This window comes from Bos grunniens, chromosome 3 (assembly GCF_055505025.1).
Source record: "Bos grunniens cultivar Pamir isolate PY7600 chromosome 3, Bosgru_T2T1.0, whole genome shotgun sequence".
Taxonomy (NCBI): domain Eukaryota; kingdom Metazoa; phylum Chordata; class Mammalia; order Artiodactyla; family Bovidae; genus Bos; species Bos grunniens.
In genome coordinates this window covers 90,732,283-90,748,427 of record NC_141167.1, presented here as the reverse complement: position 1 = coordinate 90,748,427, position 16,145 = coordinate 90,732,283, and the positions used below count along the sequence as shown (strand labels likewise).

General features: G+C 35.9%; 1 protein-coding gene across 1 annotated transcript in view; it reads right to left on the bottom strand.

Moving 5' to 3' along the window:
* Nucleotides 1-257: 257 nt before the first annotated feature.
* The window catches only part of CAPZA1 (capping actin protein of muscle Z-line subunit alpha 1), a 44,223-nt gene continuing 28,335 nt past the window's right edge, over nt 258-16,145 (bottom strand). Inside the window, exons 5-10 of the mRNA XM_086391891.1 lie at nt 11,949-12,155; nt 8,167-8,246; nt 7,507-7,585; nt 4,700-4,771; nt 2,799-2,861; nt 258-1,880 (exon numbers count right to left, since the gene is read on the bottom strand). Coding sequence (XP_086248017.1) covers nt 1,740-1,880; nt 2,799-2,861; nt 4,700-4,771; nt 7,507-7,585; nt 8,167-8,246; nt 11,949-12,155 — 642 coding nt within the window. The 3' untranslated portion in view covers nt 258-1,739. The remainder of the gene's footprint in view (nt 1,881-2,798; nt 2,862-4,699; nt 4,772-7,506; nt 7,586-8,166; nt 8,247-11,948; nt 12,156-16,145) is intronic.

The window sequence follows — 16,145 nt, the reverse complement described above, 5'->3', positions numbered from 1 at the left end:
GGAGGGGACTTCTCTGGTGGTCCAGTGGTTAAGACTGCTTGTTCCCAACACAGGGGGCACAGGTGCAGTTCCTGGTTGGGGAACCAAGGTTCTCAAGTCATGGCCACACACACACAAAAAAGCAAGCTGGTCTTTGGATAGTCACTGAATCTACAATAGTTGAAACCCTGAACATTCTCATCAAATAAGAGCAATTCCACATCTTACCCTGAGAACAAAGGCTGAAGAGATGGCTCAAAAAGGAGAGACTCAGACAATTTAAGAACAAAACAGGTGTATTTCTATTGGACTACCTGATACAGAGGATAGTGTAGTATGGATGGATAGTATGAATGACAAGTAATACAAATATATTTTATTTGAAATAAACAAAAATGCTTACACAAATCAACAGGTCACTTAAAAATAAACTCTTGCTTGACTGTATTACTCAGCAAAAACAAAGCCGAAACATAAACACCCTTCTTTTTTGACGTGTGTTTGGAGGAAGACACTACTTGGTTTTTTAAAAAACTGACCTTCCCTTAAGGCCTGGTCATAGAAGTGTAAACAATGTAAATGAATCCACCATTACCAGTTGTCATATCATATCTATGTCACCTGTGTATTCTGAGATCACACCTGTACCTGCCAATAAACCTGGGAAGGGTTGCTATATCACAGTTATACTTGAGTTGGCAGGCAGGACTGAGGAAGAGTAATTTGGAGTAAGTATTACATCCTAGTTAGAACAAATCACTAGTATTCCCTTAAATAACAGGTTACAATAGAAAGATACTGCCTGAAAGTTATCCTTTTCACTTTGGTTCAGTTTTAGTTTTTTGTTTGTGATTAACATAGTTGTTTGATTCACTCACTTATAGTACAATCCTGCCACAAAGTATTAAAGCACAAGATACCTATTATTCCTTCAACATCTGCATTTCTTCAAGTTTTATACTCTACTATACCCCTAGTATGTCAGCAGTTTTCGAATATTAAAAAAACAGTAATAAAAATGGATAACACTCTTCTAAAAATGCACATGTCTATAACTATAATGGTAGTAGGTGGGAAGGAGACAATGAGGGAAAGGGAAAAAAGCAAACATGTTCATGTAGGGAATGTGGTTCAAGTCTTTGGATTTAAAAACAACTTCCCCAGAGAAGTTGGCTATGATGGAATTTCCAGAAAACTTCCTTGGCCTCCAAAATGAACCTGAAAAGCCCCAATCCAAACATATGAAACTACAGTTATGAGATGTTATAAACGATGATCAAAGCAACTAGAGGGAGAAGGATGAATGTGTCTTCCATTCAGCTACAGTTTGCAGCATAGCCTCTTTAGCTGTTGGTCAATCAGTAAAAACCACTGAACACCAGAAGTACTTTGAAGGATGGGGTGGAAAAGTACTGAATATATTACCTGTCTATGTCAGTAACAGGGCTTCATGGCTAGGAAAATTTTCTAAACAGTAAAATGACTCCAGGGTAGATATCTCTCTCCATCATTAAATGTGGCAGAATTAAAAAAAAAAAAAGATTTACAAGTAGATATAGTGAAAACAAAATTACAAGGCAGAAAACACAAAAGAATCAAGACAATGCTCTAAGTTCAACAGTATTCCATTAGGCTAGAAAACCTGTTAACTTTTGAAAGCCCTAGCAAAATATCACTCTTGTTTATAAATCACTTATTTATCATATGACCACATGTTGAATCCTTTCTTTCCATGTACTGAAGAATCCTACATTCAGCCTTTAAGCATTCTGCATTTCTTTGCCAATCTTGTAGCTGAGTATCTTGTTCCAGTCGACTTTGGTGCGGGTAACAGGAAGTTGCCGGCGCAAGGCTTTGAATGTGGTGTCTGACATTGTTTGATAGTTTTCACTAATTGCTGTCTGCAAAAGATAATTGAAAATAAGTTGAACAGAAACTAGATGTAGTGAAAGGGCATGCTTGAGTCCCCTAAGGACTTACAGGCTGGAAGATTTCTAGTGAGCACCTCTCCAATCTCTGAAGCAGGTTAAGAAGCCCACCTGTATTATTTCTAAAACTAGGGCTATACAGGTAATCCCCTGCTTTTCCAAAGTTTGCTGTACATTGCTTCCCTGGTAGCTCAGATGGTAGAGAGGTAGCAAATCTGCCTGCAATGAAGGAGACCTGGGTTCAATCCCTGTGTTAGAAAGATCCCCTGGAGAAGGGAATGGCAACTCACTCCAGTATTCTTGCCTGGAGAATTCCATGGACAAAGGAGCCTGGCAGGCTGTAGTCCATGAGGTCACAGAGTCGGTCACAACTGAGCGACTACCACTTTCACTTTGCTTTTACCAAAGCAAAAAAAAAAAGTGTTCAGCATTTGTTTGGCAGTGAGGCTATTACAGGGACAGGGTGCACCCTGAGCAGTAACAGTGGCCCCACCAAGCTCCTTCCTTGGGAACTACACTCAGCATCTCAGCATCAAGCAAGCCAGAGCTGTGAACTGTGTCTGAGGATCTGAGGAGTATCTCAATCATTCTGTACATCTGATAGCAAGATGTGTTCTAAGGTAACTGCTTCTCCACTTTACACCATTTGGCCTTGGAAAGGTTTCATAGAGATGCTCTACTTTGGGGTAATGGAGATATATCTGCAGTATCTTCCAATGCCAAAACCTTGACTGTAAGCAGAATGCAAAGTTGCAAGGTCTGCAAAGTCTCCATACATAGTATCACTGAATAATTATGTATATTTATGTTCAAAGGATAGAAAAGTATAACAAAATGTGTTAAAAGCAAAATCTATATAGATCTATAAATAACAGTTTCAAGTTATCTTACCTGATACTCATTTTCTGCATGTTCTATGATTTTAATAAACTCCTTGGCAGTCTGGGCTTCATTCTAATGGAGGGAAAAATAAGAATTTTAAAAAATCTTAAGCAGTGAATAAAATTCAATAAGCAGTGAATAAAAAAGATACTAAAGAGTAAGTCTATCTTAACTAACATTTGTATAACAATTTAGTTTTTCAAGTTTTCCTGTGCACATTATCTTCTTTGATTTTCAAAACAACCCTGTGAAATACATGTTATTATTGCCACCTCCATTTTGCAGATAAGAAAACAGAATTCTTTCAAATAATGACCAAAATTATACCGCCTTTGAATCATAAAGATGGGATCCAAATCTAGGTCCTCATCAAAACAACCCAATTTCTTTCCAATCTACCACAGTATACCCCAAAGACAACACAATGTCTTGAATTTTTTATGCCTTGACAATATCTCTGGTTTAAGATGATGTAAACAATGACCTCAGACATATCAATCATATCTTCTAAGTTCATAGGCTCCTCTATTAGCTACTTATGATGTTGAGACAACTAATCACATTTTGCTTTACATGGTTTGGGTACAAAATGAATTTAATGTCACTCTTCCTTTAGCAATTTTAAGTAAACAGAATTAGAGAGGGTGAGATTTAATGTCTAGGGCCACGCCCCAAGATTCTTTCAAAAGAGTCAAAACTACGTTTTATTCATAATAATACTAAGACATAGTTACTTGCTGTTTTTACTTTCATATAGTTTCTGTGCATGTAGTTTCATAGAAGGTATATAATGTGTGACGACTTCATTACTTTTTGAGGGCTAATGTGTGAAGCACATATCCAGCTGTCTTTTATTAGTTTAGACATTACACACTTTGTGAAAATGTAAATTATATTCTTTTCACTAACTTTAACCCAGAAACATACAGCTGTTTTTCATGAAAGTAAAGTTAAGAAGTAATGGGTTTGTTAATGCTATATTTTGCTTTAGATTTTTTTTGGCCACACCAGGGATCTCAATTCACCAACAAGGGATTGAACCCAGGCCTCCTGCAGTGGAAGCATGGAGTCTTAACCACTGGAGTACGAGGGAAATCCCTGTTATTTTTAAATTAAAAAATACATATTTTTAATACTCCTCAATTTTAATTTCTACTAAGGTAGATAGATGTAACACACATAAAAGCTATTGGAGAGCGCTCAGTAATTTCTAGGAATATTGAGTACTATAAATGCACGAAAAATTATGTCCCTTCTTTCCAGATATAGTGCACAATACTATTATTGAACATTCCTAAAAATGTTCAGTTTCTCTAATGATATGAATGTATGAATGATAAATCCTATAGGGTTTAGTTTGGCAAACTTTCCTTCCTCCTGGTATTTATCAATTGAAGATACTACTGTCCTTGAGCAAATCTCACAAGAGAGAAAGAAAAAGCAGCATAAATTCTCTAAAACCATTATCACTATTCTCAAAGTCTGTGAACTATCATCAACTAATCAACAAAACTGGTTGGTTATATACCAACAATTATAAGCTGCCAAAAATAAGGACTTACTGAGTAGCACAAGGAATTGTACTCAATATCTTTTAATAACCTATAATGGAAAAGAATCTAAAAAAGAATATATGTAGGTGTGTGTATATATATATATATATGTGTGTGTGTGTATATGAATAACTTTGCTATATACCTGAATACAACATTGTAAATCAACTATACTCAGTAAAAATTAAAAAAAAAAAAGTCTTCTATAAAGTTCTTAAAAGAAAAGCTGCCAAAATCAAAGCAATGAAAACAACCTCCATTTCTAGTGGCAGAATCAGTACTCAGGATCAAAAGATCTAATTTTTTAAAAGAGAAACAAGACACAAGTGAGACATATATTAAATATTCCACACTCACCGAAACAGTTACTGAATCCTGTACATCTTTATGACTAACCAACTGAACATTGCCATCTTCATAATAGTGAACCTGTGTGAGAAAGTTAAGAAATGTAAGTGCTTAGAGCACATAGAAACTTACTGCTTAGAGCACAAATCCATGCCTTCAGCCACCCCCAATCTCACCAACTCTGAGCAAACAATTAATATGGCCAATGGTAATTTATAATGGTGCTTAAAATTCACAGAACACTTAAATTTAAGAATTCTCTTTACTTAGCAGGAAAAACTGATTATTAGTTAATAAACATTTACTATGTGCTTACTGCATTCCAGACACTGTGCTCGGCATTGTGAATAGAAAGATTATAAATAAGATTATGCTCTGAAAAGTATTAAAGTCATTAAACATTAGTTTTTCTCTGTGAAAACCAAGAAATTTTAATGGGTCCTAATCTTTTACACATCTCTCCATATATAATATCATCAGTTTTGATTAAGCAGATCTGACCAGGTGCAGGAAACTGAGGATTAAAGACAGGATTGAAAAACAAATATTCTATTGGTAAATCAGGCTACAAAAATACGTAAGACAAAAGCAGTCCTGAACCTACTGTATAGCACAGGGAACTCTGCTCAGTGTTATGTGGCAGCCTGGATGGAAGGGGAGTTTGCGGGGGAATGGATACATGTATATGTATGGCTGAGTCCCCTTGAGCTGTACACCTGAAACTATCACAACACTGTTAATCAGCTATACTCCAATATAAAATTAAAAGTTTTTTTTTTTTTTAAAGGCAGTCCTGAGGATGTAAGGCAAAGTGGATACTACGATTATTATAACAATTAGCAAGAAAGAGGGTTATCCAAGAGACAGACTAACAATTCAACTAGATGTATGGCTCGGGAAGTTTTAGCAATTTACAAGATAGGTTCAGTCACAGTCACCAAAATTAACAAAACCTTTTCTAGGTTTCATCTGCTAATAAAAATGTCAACATGACTATCATCCACTTAAATCCTTAGAAATTGTCTTCCTGGAGCTATCCTTTTGCTTATAGAATAACCAAGGGTTAAATATCCTAATGACATGTCCACATAACTCTCACTCTGATTTTTAAAAGACACAAATGAAGTAATAAGCCTTTCCTCAAAGTATGATCAGAGAGCCCATGGTTAAAAGGCATAGATGAAGTCCTGGACTTGCCTGGTGGTCCAGTGGTTAAGACTCTACGTTCCTAGTACAGGGGGCATGGGTTCAATCCCTGGTCAGGGAACTAAGTCCCACCTGTGGCACAGTGTGGCCAAAAAATAAATACAATAAAATGCACAGACTCATTCATTAAAGAAAAAGAAAAAAAAAATGGTTTAAATCAGGTCTGGGTACTGGGTCCTACTGTAAAAGTTTCATCAGAAACTTCTGTGATGTGTGCTCTTAGTTTACAAGTTTGCCTTGGCAAAACTGAAACACAAGTTATTTCCTTCTAGAAGGAAAATAAATTTCCTTGTATAAATTTATAGTAAGCTGCCAGGTTAATAATGCTGATGCCATACTTACAAGAAGTCTAGAGCATAGACATAGTCAACAGATATAGAACAATATATTATCTTAGGTTGGGTTCCCCCAGCAGCAGACCCCAGGGTAAAGATCTGAGAGTTAATAGTTTATTTCGGGTAGTCTCAGGAAGCACTAGTAAGGAAGTGAGATACAGAAGGCAAGGAAGTATCAGGTGCACTAATGAGCACATTACAGCTGCCAAGCACTGGATTTTGGAAGACTATGCAGAACATGCTTTAGAGCTGTCCCACCTGAGGGGTGAAGAAGCTGGCATATTTCCCGACAACTTTTGAATGGCACTAAGGGCTGTGCCAGAGCTGCAGAGGTAACACTTCCAGCTTGCCTTAGCTGAGTTGGGCGTGCTCCTGCAGTTAGGAAAATCTCCCAAGAAGAGAGGTGCAGCTACTTGTAGCAGGAAGTAATAGGTACGTACGAAAAAAGTGGTTATAGATGACATCTACCATGTATGTTTTGATTAAATTATACCATTAAAAAAGGCAACTCTTGCTAACTGTTATTAAAGCAAGAGTTGTAATACAGCTAAATTAAGTATTGACTTTCTTAGTTATCAGTAACTATTTAATCTGACTTTATAGTTAGTTGGGCTCAAGAATTAAATCACCATGAATTCTGAAAGTCAAATTTGTTACGATCAGAAGACTTCAATCTAGCTAGGTATCAAATGAGGTAATAAGCTCCTTATTCACCTGGTGGCATGACCCGACACCAGCATTAGAACTCTACTCTGCTTGGTTAATCACACTTGGCCATTCTCTCTATTCCTGTTTTATTTATTGGGTTGAAAACCTATCATAACTATAAATGTAAATAAATAAAATAAGTCCATTTATGAAGCTTTCTTCAGAGCTAAGAGTTAGCAAATATATGTAGACATTTAAATGAGCTTTAAAAGACTCTAAGTAAGTTACAGTAGCTGCTATATAGTCATTTCTTAATAACTAGTTATTTTCTTCTTTTCTAGAACTGCTATTTGATAATTCCTGGGAAGATCTTAGGTTATTTTTGAAAGAGAAAAATAACAAGCAAGCAGTACATGTCACATGACTGTCCTTTATCAACCCAGAAGAGCTCTGTTTAACCATAGTACTTCCCCGGGAAGGAGACCTCTGGTTCTATTTACCATCTAGCTCCCTTTGCATCTACAAATAGTTGTTCCTTATTTCTAATGTCAGAGCAAATATAAACTTGCATGTTTGTTTTAAAGATGTGATGTTTTAACATGGCCTATTAACATACTGGGATCTCACCTGAATCTTAAGTACTCCAACCACCTGGGCTGTAGGTGGTGTGATGGTGAACTTCCATTCTGATCTCCAGCGACCATTCCTATGAAAACACACACACAACCGTGGAATTAGCAGTAAGAAAGAGGTGGTCTGACACTGAGGCAGAGAATTCGGGAAAGAAGAAAAACAGAAACAAGTCATTTTGAGTTTGATAAATCCAAGGCTCTATCCACTCAAATGTAAGTTTTGTATCCAGTGGCCTAATCATAAGCTTTCCCTAAGTTATTTGACTTTCACTTTTCATTCTTTTTATCTTGGAGTAGAAAACCACGCCTATTCTGCTCATGGGAAGCTTTTCCACAAACACATGGATAGGCCACTGAGTTATGCAATAACTCAAATATTATTAAACAAACCCAAGTAAAACTCAGACTTTCCACAGGGTACTTTATTAATCACTTATTTTCACTCAATGTAACAGCAACATTTAAAAGATAAATTATAAAATCTTAGAATTAAAAGAAATCTAAATGATCACATCCAAATGCCTCACTCTGCGGTAGGGAACAAATAACTTATTCTAATCTAGTTAGATTAGGAAACCAAGTCTCATCTGCTGGTTTGGTTTCCTTTCTATATAAACATATAGATTAAAAAAGAGGAGAATATCTGCTTTCTTACCAGAAGTTTTTAGGCTGAAACTGGTGGCTTTCAATACATGCAATAATGGTCTGTTGCCCATCTATAGTTTTAGCATAAACCTATTGTTAAAAAAAAAAGAAGTTAGATTCTTGAAAACATATTTAAACAACAAATACTATACAAAAGCAATAAGCTAAATCCTTGGGGGAGATGAAGAATCAAACAGGATGAGCTTACATACTCACAAGAATTCATGGAATAGGAACACAAACCACATGTTAAGGTCTAGGGCAGACAGTGGTACAATGAATACAGAAGGAAATACTACTCCTGGTTTAGGGTACAAGAGAGGTGCCAGTTAGAATGGGCCTTACAAGACAGATAAGACTGTGATAAGGAGAGATGGAGAATAAAGATGAATAAGCAGTTCAGGGAGGAAACAGAGGGCTGATCCACGAATGAGTAAATGGTAATTAGTTCCGTCAGGTCAGAGGATGTGTATGAAGTGGAACTGTGGGAGATAATACAGGATTAGACTTAAGTCATGTGGTAGTAGATGTAAGGTAAGAAGACTGGACTTTATTCTACATGCAGTGGACAGAAACCAAAACAACATGACCAGAACTGTTATTTGGGGAGAATAATCAATACTGGCATACAGGGTAAAACCTGAGAAAAGTTCAAAGTTAGGAGGCCACAGAATTAATTTAGGCAGTAAATTAGGGTCCTATCAATGAATATAAGGATCCACAAGTACAGTCAAAATTCTGGCAATATATTGCAAATCAAGGGCAAGAGAAAGGAAGGTACCAAACTATTTCCATGCTTGGATGCCTAGAGAAAGACTGGTGTCATTAACACATTGGAAAGTTCAGATGGAGATGTCCAGCTAGGAGGTGGAAACACCAACTGTTCCTTAGTGTAGGACAAATGAACAAAAATGTGATCACTAAGGAAAAGAAACAATAAGAGCCTTTTTTACAGTCCACAAAACATTTTTATATTTATTTTCCTTTTGTTCTAATAAATATAGTGAAACACATTGTTATTATGTTTAGATGATAAAATTGAAGTTCGTAGAGCTTCTTGCCCAAGGTCATTCAGAAAGTGGCTAAGGTAGAACCCAAATTCACAGGTTGTCTGACACCAAATTCTACAACCTCCCCTACATTAAATAAACTATAAGTTTTTAAGAAAGAGAAATATAGTGATGGGGAATGCCTACATTTATAAAAGTAAGGGGGATGACAAGAAATAAGTAGAGACAGAATAAGAATAATTATAGGGAGACTTCCCTGGTGGACCACTTGCTAAGACTTCTGCTCCCAATACAGAGGGCCTGGGTCCAATCCTTTGTCAGGGAACCAGATCCCACATGCCGCAACTAAAGATCCTGCGTACCACAACTAGGACCCAGTGTAGCCAAAAAATAAATAAATAGAAACTCTTTAAAAAAAGGAATAATTAGAAGGTACTGACATAGCAGTCTAGGGAAAGATAATTTTCAGAAGTAGCTGACTGGCCTCAGTGTGAAATGCCATACAAAAGTCAAGGACCAAGAAAAAAGGACACTGGGTCAGGTAATTCAGGAACCATTAGTTCACCTCGGAGAGCAGTTTCTGTACAATAGGGACTGAAGTCAAAATTCATAGAGTCAAGAAGTAGGAGCAGAATGCTCCCTGGTTTGCTTGTACAGTAGAGAGAGAGAGAGAGATGAGGGAAGGGAGAGGTAGAGAAAAGGGAGAAAGGGGAAAGTGGAAAGAGAAGGAAGAGAAGTAACTTGCAGGAGTTACTATTTTGACTAAAGAAATGTCTTCCCTCCCACCCTACTTAAGCACAGGAGAAATAAAAATATTTCTAGATAAAGAGAACTATTTATCGGAAGAGAAAATGAAGTCACAATTAGACATCTTGAAGTAGATAGGACTGTATGAAATCAAGAACATGGATCTTTCTTCCTCAGATGGAAGTACATGAAAGACTTCTGAGTGTGGAAAGAAGAGAAATAGAAAGATTTCATGTCATTCTTAATCCTATTAAAATGTGAGGGAGGAGATGCCTGTCTAAGGACAACAGGAAAGTTTTGGAACACAGTACCACTGATCCTTGAACAACATGGGTTTGAACTACTATTCAACAGTAGATACTACAAGTGCTACATAATCCACCATTACTTTGCCAACAAAGGTCCGTCTAGTCAAGGCTATGGTTTTTCCTGTGGTCATGTATGGATGTGACAGTTGGACTGTGAAGAGAGCTGAGTGCTGAAGAACTGATGCTTTTGAACTGTGGCGTTGGAGAAGACTCTTGAGAGTCCCTTGGACTGCAAGGAGATCCAACCAGTCCATTCTGAAGGACATCAGCCCTGGGATTTCTTTGGAAGGAATGATGCTAAAGCTGAAACTCCAGTACTTTGGCCACCTCATGCGAAGTGTTGACTCATTGGAAAAGACTCTGATGCTGGGAGGGATTGAGGGTAGGAGGAGAAGGGGACGACAGAGGATGAGATGGCTGGATGGCATCACTGACTCGATGGATGTGAGTCTGGGTGAACTCCGGGAGTTGGTGATGGACAGGGAGGCCTGGCGTGTTGCGATTCACGGGGTCGCAAAGAGTCGGACATGACTGAGCGACTGAACTGAACTGAACATAATCCACCATTGGTTGAATCTGTGGTGGGATGAAGAACTGTGGATATAAAAGGACCTTGGACATGGAGGGTCTCCTATGAATTATACTCAAATTTTCAACTGCACAAAGGTTGGTTATCCCAATCACTGCACTGTTCAAGGGTCAACTGCATACATAAAAATACCAAGGATTATTGAGATAAAATTAAGAATTACTAAGCAGGACAGCTGAGGATATAAAACAGTAGACACTCTTAGAATACCTTCTGTAGCTCATTTTTTAGCTAAGAGAAGTGAGAAAAGGACATGGTGGGGTTACTCAGTGTGGAAGCTCTCCAAATTAAGAAATGAGTAGTGAAAATTTTTGAATAGGTAACAAATGATAAGTTGAAAGTATATTTAAGAATGAAAAGTCAATTTTCTAAAAAAGTGTGTGTGTCATGTCTCTCCTTGCCATACTAGGTTCCAAAACTGAGTTCTGTGCTTATCTATCATACTGTGTTTTTTCTATTTTTTAAAAACAAAAAAATAAGAAAAACAAACATAATGATAACCAGCATTTATGTACAGCATTATGCATTAATAATCTAACCAACATTTTTCTTAAAAATGTCACAATTTTACAAAGGGAAAACTGTTAGAACCAAAATTTATCTTTTTTTCCCCACCAAAAGATATTAAAAGAAAGTTAAAATTACCTTTGATTTCTAAAGAGCTATTTGGTTCAAATAGTTTTGACTATCCAATTAAATCACTTATGTAGAAGTAGCTTTGTAAAAAATTCTTTTTGATGAGTGTAAGGCCATTTCTTAAATAAGACAGGTGTGAAACAGGATTCACTGAGATTTAAAATTTTTATGCACTGGGGAACTCCCTGGTGGTCCAGTGGTTAGGACCTGGTGCTTTCCCTGGCGTGGTCTGGGTTCAATCCCTGGTGGGAGAACTAAGATCTTGCAAGTACTGTGGCATGGCCAAAAAATTACAAATAAATAAATTTTTATGCACTGGGATTTTAAGAAAGAATTTTCCATATAAAATGTCCTATTTATACTCCTTTCAAAAATAATTTAGGGAATAAAATGCAGAAGAGACTGTAACTAAGAAGAGATGTCTGTGGCTGGCCAAAGCCTCCAAATGATAAGGTAAATATAAGAAATAAAGCTCTAATAATGAAGCAGGCAGATACTTAACAGTACAGAAGCCATTGGAATAATGATCTTTCACATAGGCCCTTAAAGCACTGTCACAGGATTCTCTCCAAGACTTTAGACCTCCGTCTGCTTCTTCTGGCTGGGGGTCACTTGCTTCTTTCCGTAAGTGATCAAACTTAAACGAAATTTTGTTTCTTGGATCTAAAAATCTGCTATTACCCAGGTCACCGTGTTCTGTAATTAAGACCTTCCAAAGAATAATTACAAAGTTAAGCAATTGTAAAAAAAAGACAGTTCTTGTCACATTTTACAAAACAAACAAAAATTCTAGAGGCAATTAACTCTTCATTTAGTCAGATTGCTCTTTCATAAATTTTTCAATCAACCTGTATTTTTATAAAAATATGATCTTTGGGGTAAAGTCAACTCTAAACGGACATTTCTCCCATCCTAACAATATCCTTCACATTTTGGTTTCTATAACATACAATCTATACAATTAATATACAACCTATGCATACACACATAACTGTAATAATAATTTAAAAGTATACTTCTGCATTTCTTTTTCACATATTTCATGAATTTCTTCCAGTCATTACACTTAGCACTTAAAACAGGTAATACAATCAATCATATGATTCAAAAGTGAAAAAAAAATTAAAGTGAAATCTTTTTCTCACCTCCATCTACCATTCACCAAATTCCCAACATATTCCCCCTTCCCCACGAAGGTAACTGATTTTATTAATTTAGAGCAAGAATTGTCTTTGGCAAGCTATGTATGAGGTGCCATTTGTTTTTGTAAATAAAGTTTGTTGAATACAGCCCCACTTTTTTTGTGTGTGTATTGTCTATGGCTGCTTTCCTGCCGCAATAGCAGTGCTGAGTAGTCTAGGCTGACTCTTTCCTGCAAGGCTGAAATATTTACTCTCTGACCCTTTACAGAAAAAATTTGCCAATTTCTGATTTATTCTTTTGGTGTTGATTTAGATGATTCTTTTGGTGTTTCTTTTCTTTTTTAATGAATACAAGTGTATTCTAATTCTCTACCCCTTTCTTTTAAACAAAAACTAGACTACTATACTGTACTGATGTATCTAAGGCAATCTTTCCATATTAGTGCTTATGGAACTTCCTTGTTTTTTGTTATAGCTATGTATGATTCCATTGTATAGATATACAAAATTTATTCAACTAGTCTCCTATTAATGGATAGCTTGGATAGTTTCTAATCTTTTGCTGTTATGAACAATATTGCAACAAATGTCCTTTTATGTACAAGTTATGAACATGTGCCAAGCAAACCTGTGCTATAAATTCCCTGAAACAGGACAACTGGGTCAAGGGTAAACACATAACTCTGATAGAGACTGACACACTGCCCTCTATCATAGAATGTAGTACCAAGTTACAAGCTCATCAGCAGTAGAAATCTTAACCTGCATGTCTTTTCCCTTTAAAAAAAGAGGTCTTTTGTATTTCCACTTTGGTGAACTATTTGTACCTAACCTTTGCCCACTTTTATATCAAATCTTTGTCTTTTTCTAGTTGAACTATAGGGAGATTATCCTTTTGCCTGGGTTTTTAATTCCACATATTTCCCCCTAACTTACATTTGTCTTCTGACACAGTCACTATTTAAAAATAAAGTCTCTTTAAAAAAAGAAAATTATTTGAGAAGAAATCCTACTCTTGAGATTTCTATCCTTATCACCAACCTATCTTTAAAAAACCTTGTTTATAATAGCAGGAACCATACATAAAACAATTTCCTTAGTCTTACCTTCATAAAGCTTTCTCATTATAATTTTACAACTTTTGTAACTCAAAGGCAAACACATTCACATTAAAATTTTAATTTGTACTTCCTTAATTACTATTAGTAGGTAATCTAACACTTTTAAAGTTTGCTTTGTATTTTCCAGTTGAGTTCAGCTGGTTCATATTTGTTGCTCATTTATCTACTGAACTCTTGACATCATCCTAGGGTACTTGAATAACCTTTTTATTATGTTTAAGATACATATTTTCTCCCTTTCAAATTTTATTTTTAAAACCTTTTTATTTTGTAGAAGTAAAAAATACTTTCTAGCTTTTTAAATGTTTCATCATTATTCAAGTTATGAATCTTTTGTCATTTCCTACTAAATTTTTATGTTTAAAAATTAGTTAAAAAAAAAAATTAGTTAACCTTTAGGATTCCTTAAGTGGTCTAGTGGTTGAGAATCCACCTTGCAATGCAGGGGACACTGGTTCGATCCCTGGTCCAGGAAGGTCCCACATGCCTCAGGGCAACTAAGCCCATGTGCCACAACTACTGAAGCCCAAGTGCCTAGAGCCTGTGCCCCAAAACAAGAGAAGCCACCACAACAAGAAGCCTGCACACCGCAACTAGACAGAAGCCCCCACTTGCTGCAACCAGAGAAAGCCCTGGCACAGCAGTGACAACCCATCACAGCCAAAAGTAAATAAATAAATAAATATTTTTTAAAAATTAGTTAACCTTTAAACTACATTTGGAATTACTCTAGGTATATAGCTGGCTTTGGAAATCAAAGTTAAGGTTAATCTTACACATTTAATCAATTATTTCCTTTTCTGTTTTACAGTACTTAGATTAAGGCTCTACTATCATTTCTTTATGTCTTTATGTTTGCTGGCATTAATCTACCTTCGTTGTTGTTCTTGATCAGAATAATTTTATATGGTCTATTACAATTTTCATAGGAATTGTATAGAATCTATTTGAAAAAGCTTCCCATATTATTTTTCTTATTCAGACAAACTTTTATATTTTTTCCAAAATGTGGCATTTAAGTCTATTTAATTTTCCATTTATTTCTCCAATTAAGATGTGTGGGGGTAGTAAACTGTATGACAGATTCTTGCTAGTTTCTATCCAATATCCATTCGTCTCCCTTTTCCTTACTAACAGAATCTTAAAGGTTTTTCAAGGCAATGTGTCCAACTAAAAAGACAACACTTCTCAAAATGATAAAGTGATATGCATTCTGGCAATAATTTATCAGTGGAAGTTGCTCCTGGAACAGCCAATAGCACCTCTTGCACCTTCCTCCTTCTTCCTTCATGAAACTTGGATTCAGAGCGCAGAGATGGATCAGCTATTTTGAGACCACAATAATGAAAACCATACATAAGGATGGCACAATAGAGAGCTAGAAGCAACTTGGGCCTCTGATGATACAGAGCCGCCGTGTGTGCCTGCATGCATGCTAAGTTGCTTCAGTCATGTCCAACTCTGTGCGGTCATACGGACTACAGCCCACCAGGCTCTTCTGTCCATAGGATTCTCCAGGCAAGAATACTGGAGTGGGTTCCCACACCCTCCTTCAGGAGGGAGCTGCCATAACATCCCTAAATATTACCTCTAGACTTCTTATGTGACAAAAAATCTGTATTATGTTAACCCACTGCAGCTGATTTCCTATTATATGCAGTGATGGCATCTACTTTATTAACTCAGATGTCTTTCCATATTTTCCTTTTATGTCTAGGTAATGTGTTGTTGTGGCTAAGAATGTGATCTCTTTTTGACCACATTTTTAAGCTGGCTACCACATGTATATGGGACTGTTCTTATGTATCTGCAAACAGACCTTATTTATTATTTCAATAATTCTGCCGTTATTAGTAAAGTATACAATGTCAACTGTAAGAAATATTTATCATTTTTCTTGTCTTTTCTTGTCTTTATACTTATAAAGTAAATACTTGTAAAGTAAACTTGTAAAGTTGTAAAGTATACTTGTAAAGTAAAAACCAGTATTTTCTTGTCTTTTATACTTATAATTAATCTATTTTCATTGAAAAAGATAAGCACAAATATAAACCAAAACAAATAAAAAACAACAAACAAAACAAATTACAGTAATCCTGTGATCCCAACATAGAGAGTTAACATTTTGGTATGTATTTTCCTACATTTCAATTTCTATGCACATCTATATACTACTTTATTTCTTTTCTTTCTTATTACTTTTATTTCTGAGTCTTAAGATGCATACATTCCCCTCATGATTTAACATTTCATAAAACGGGATGCATCTTATAGTGACAGCATCTTAAAACTGTCATAATTTAACTGACAAGTATTTTCACTTTCTTAATGGCACATAAAGTAAGATGTACCTTTCACAGAATTTAAGATGCAAATTCTAATAAAATTGTTCATTTACATATTTATTTAAAAAATAAACTAGCACAACACTACCTG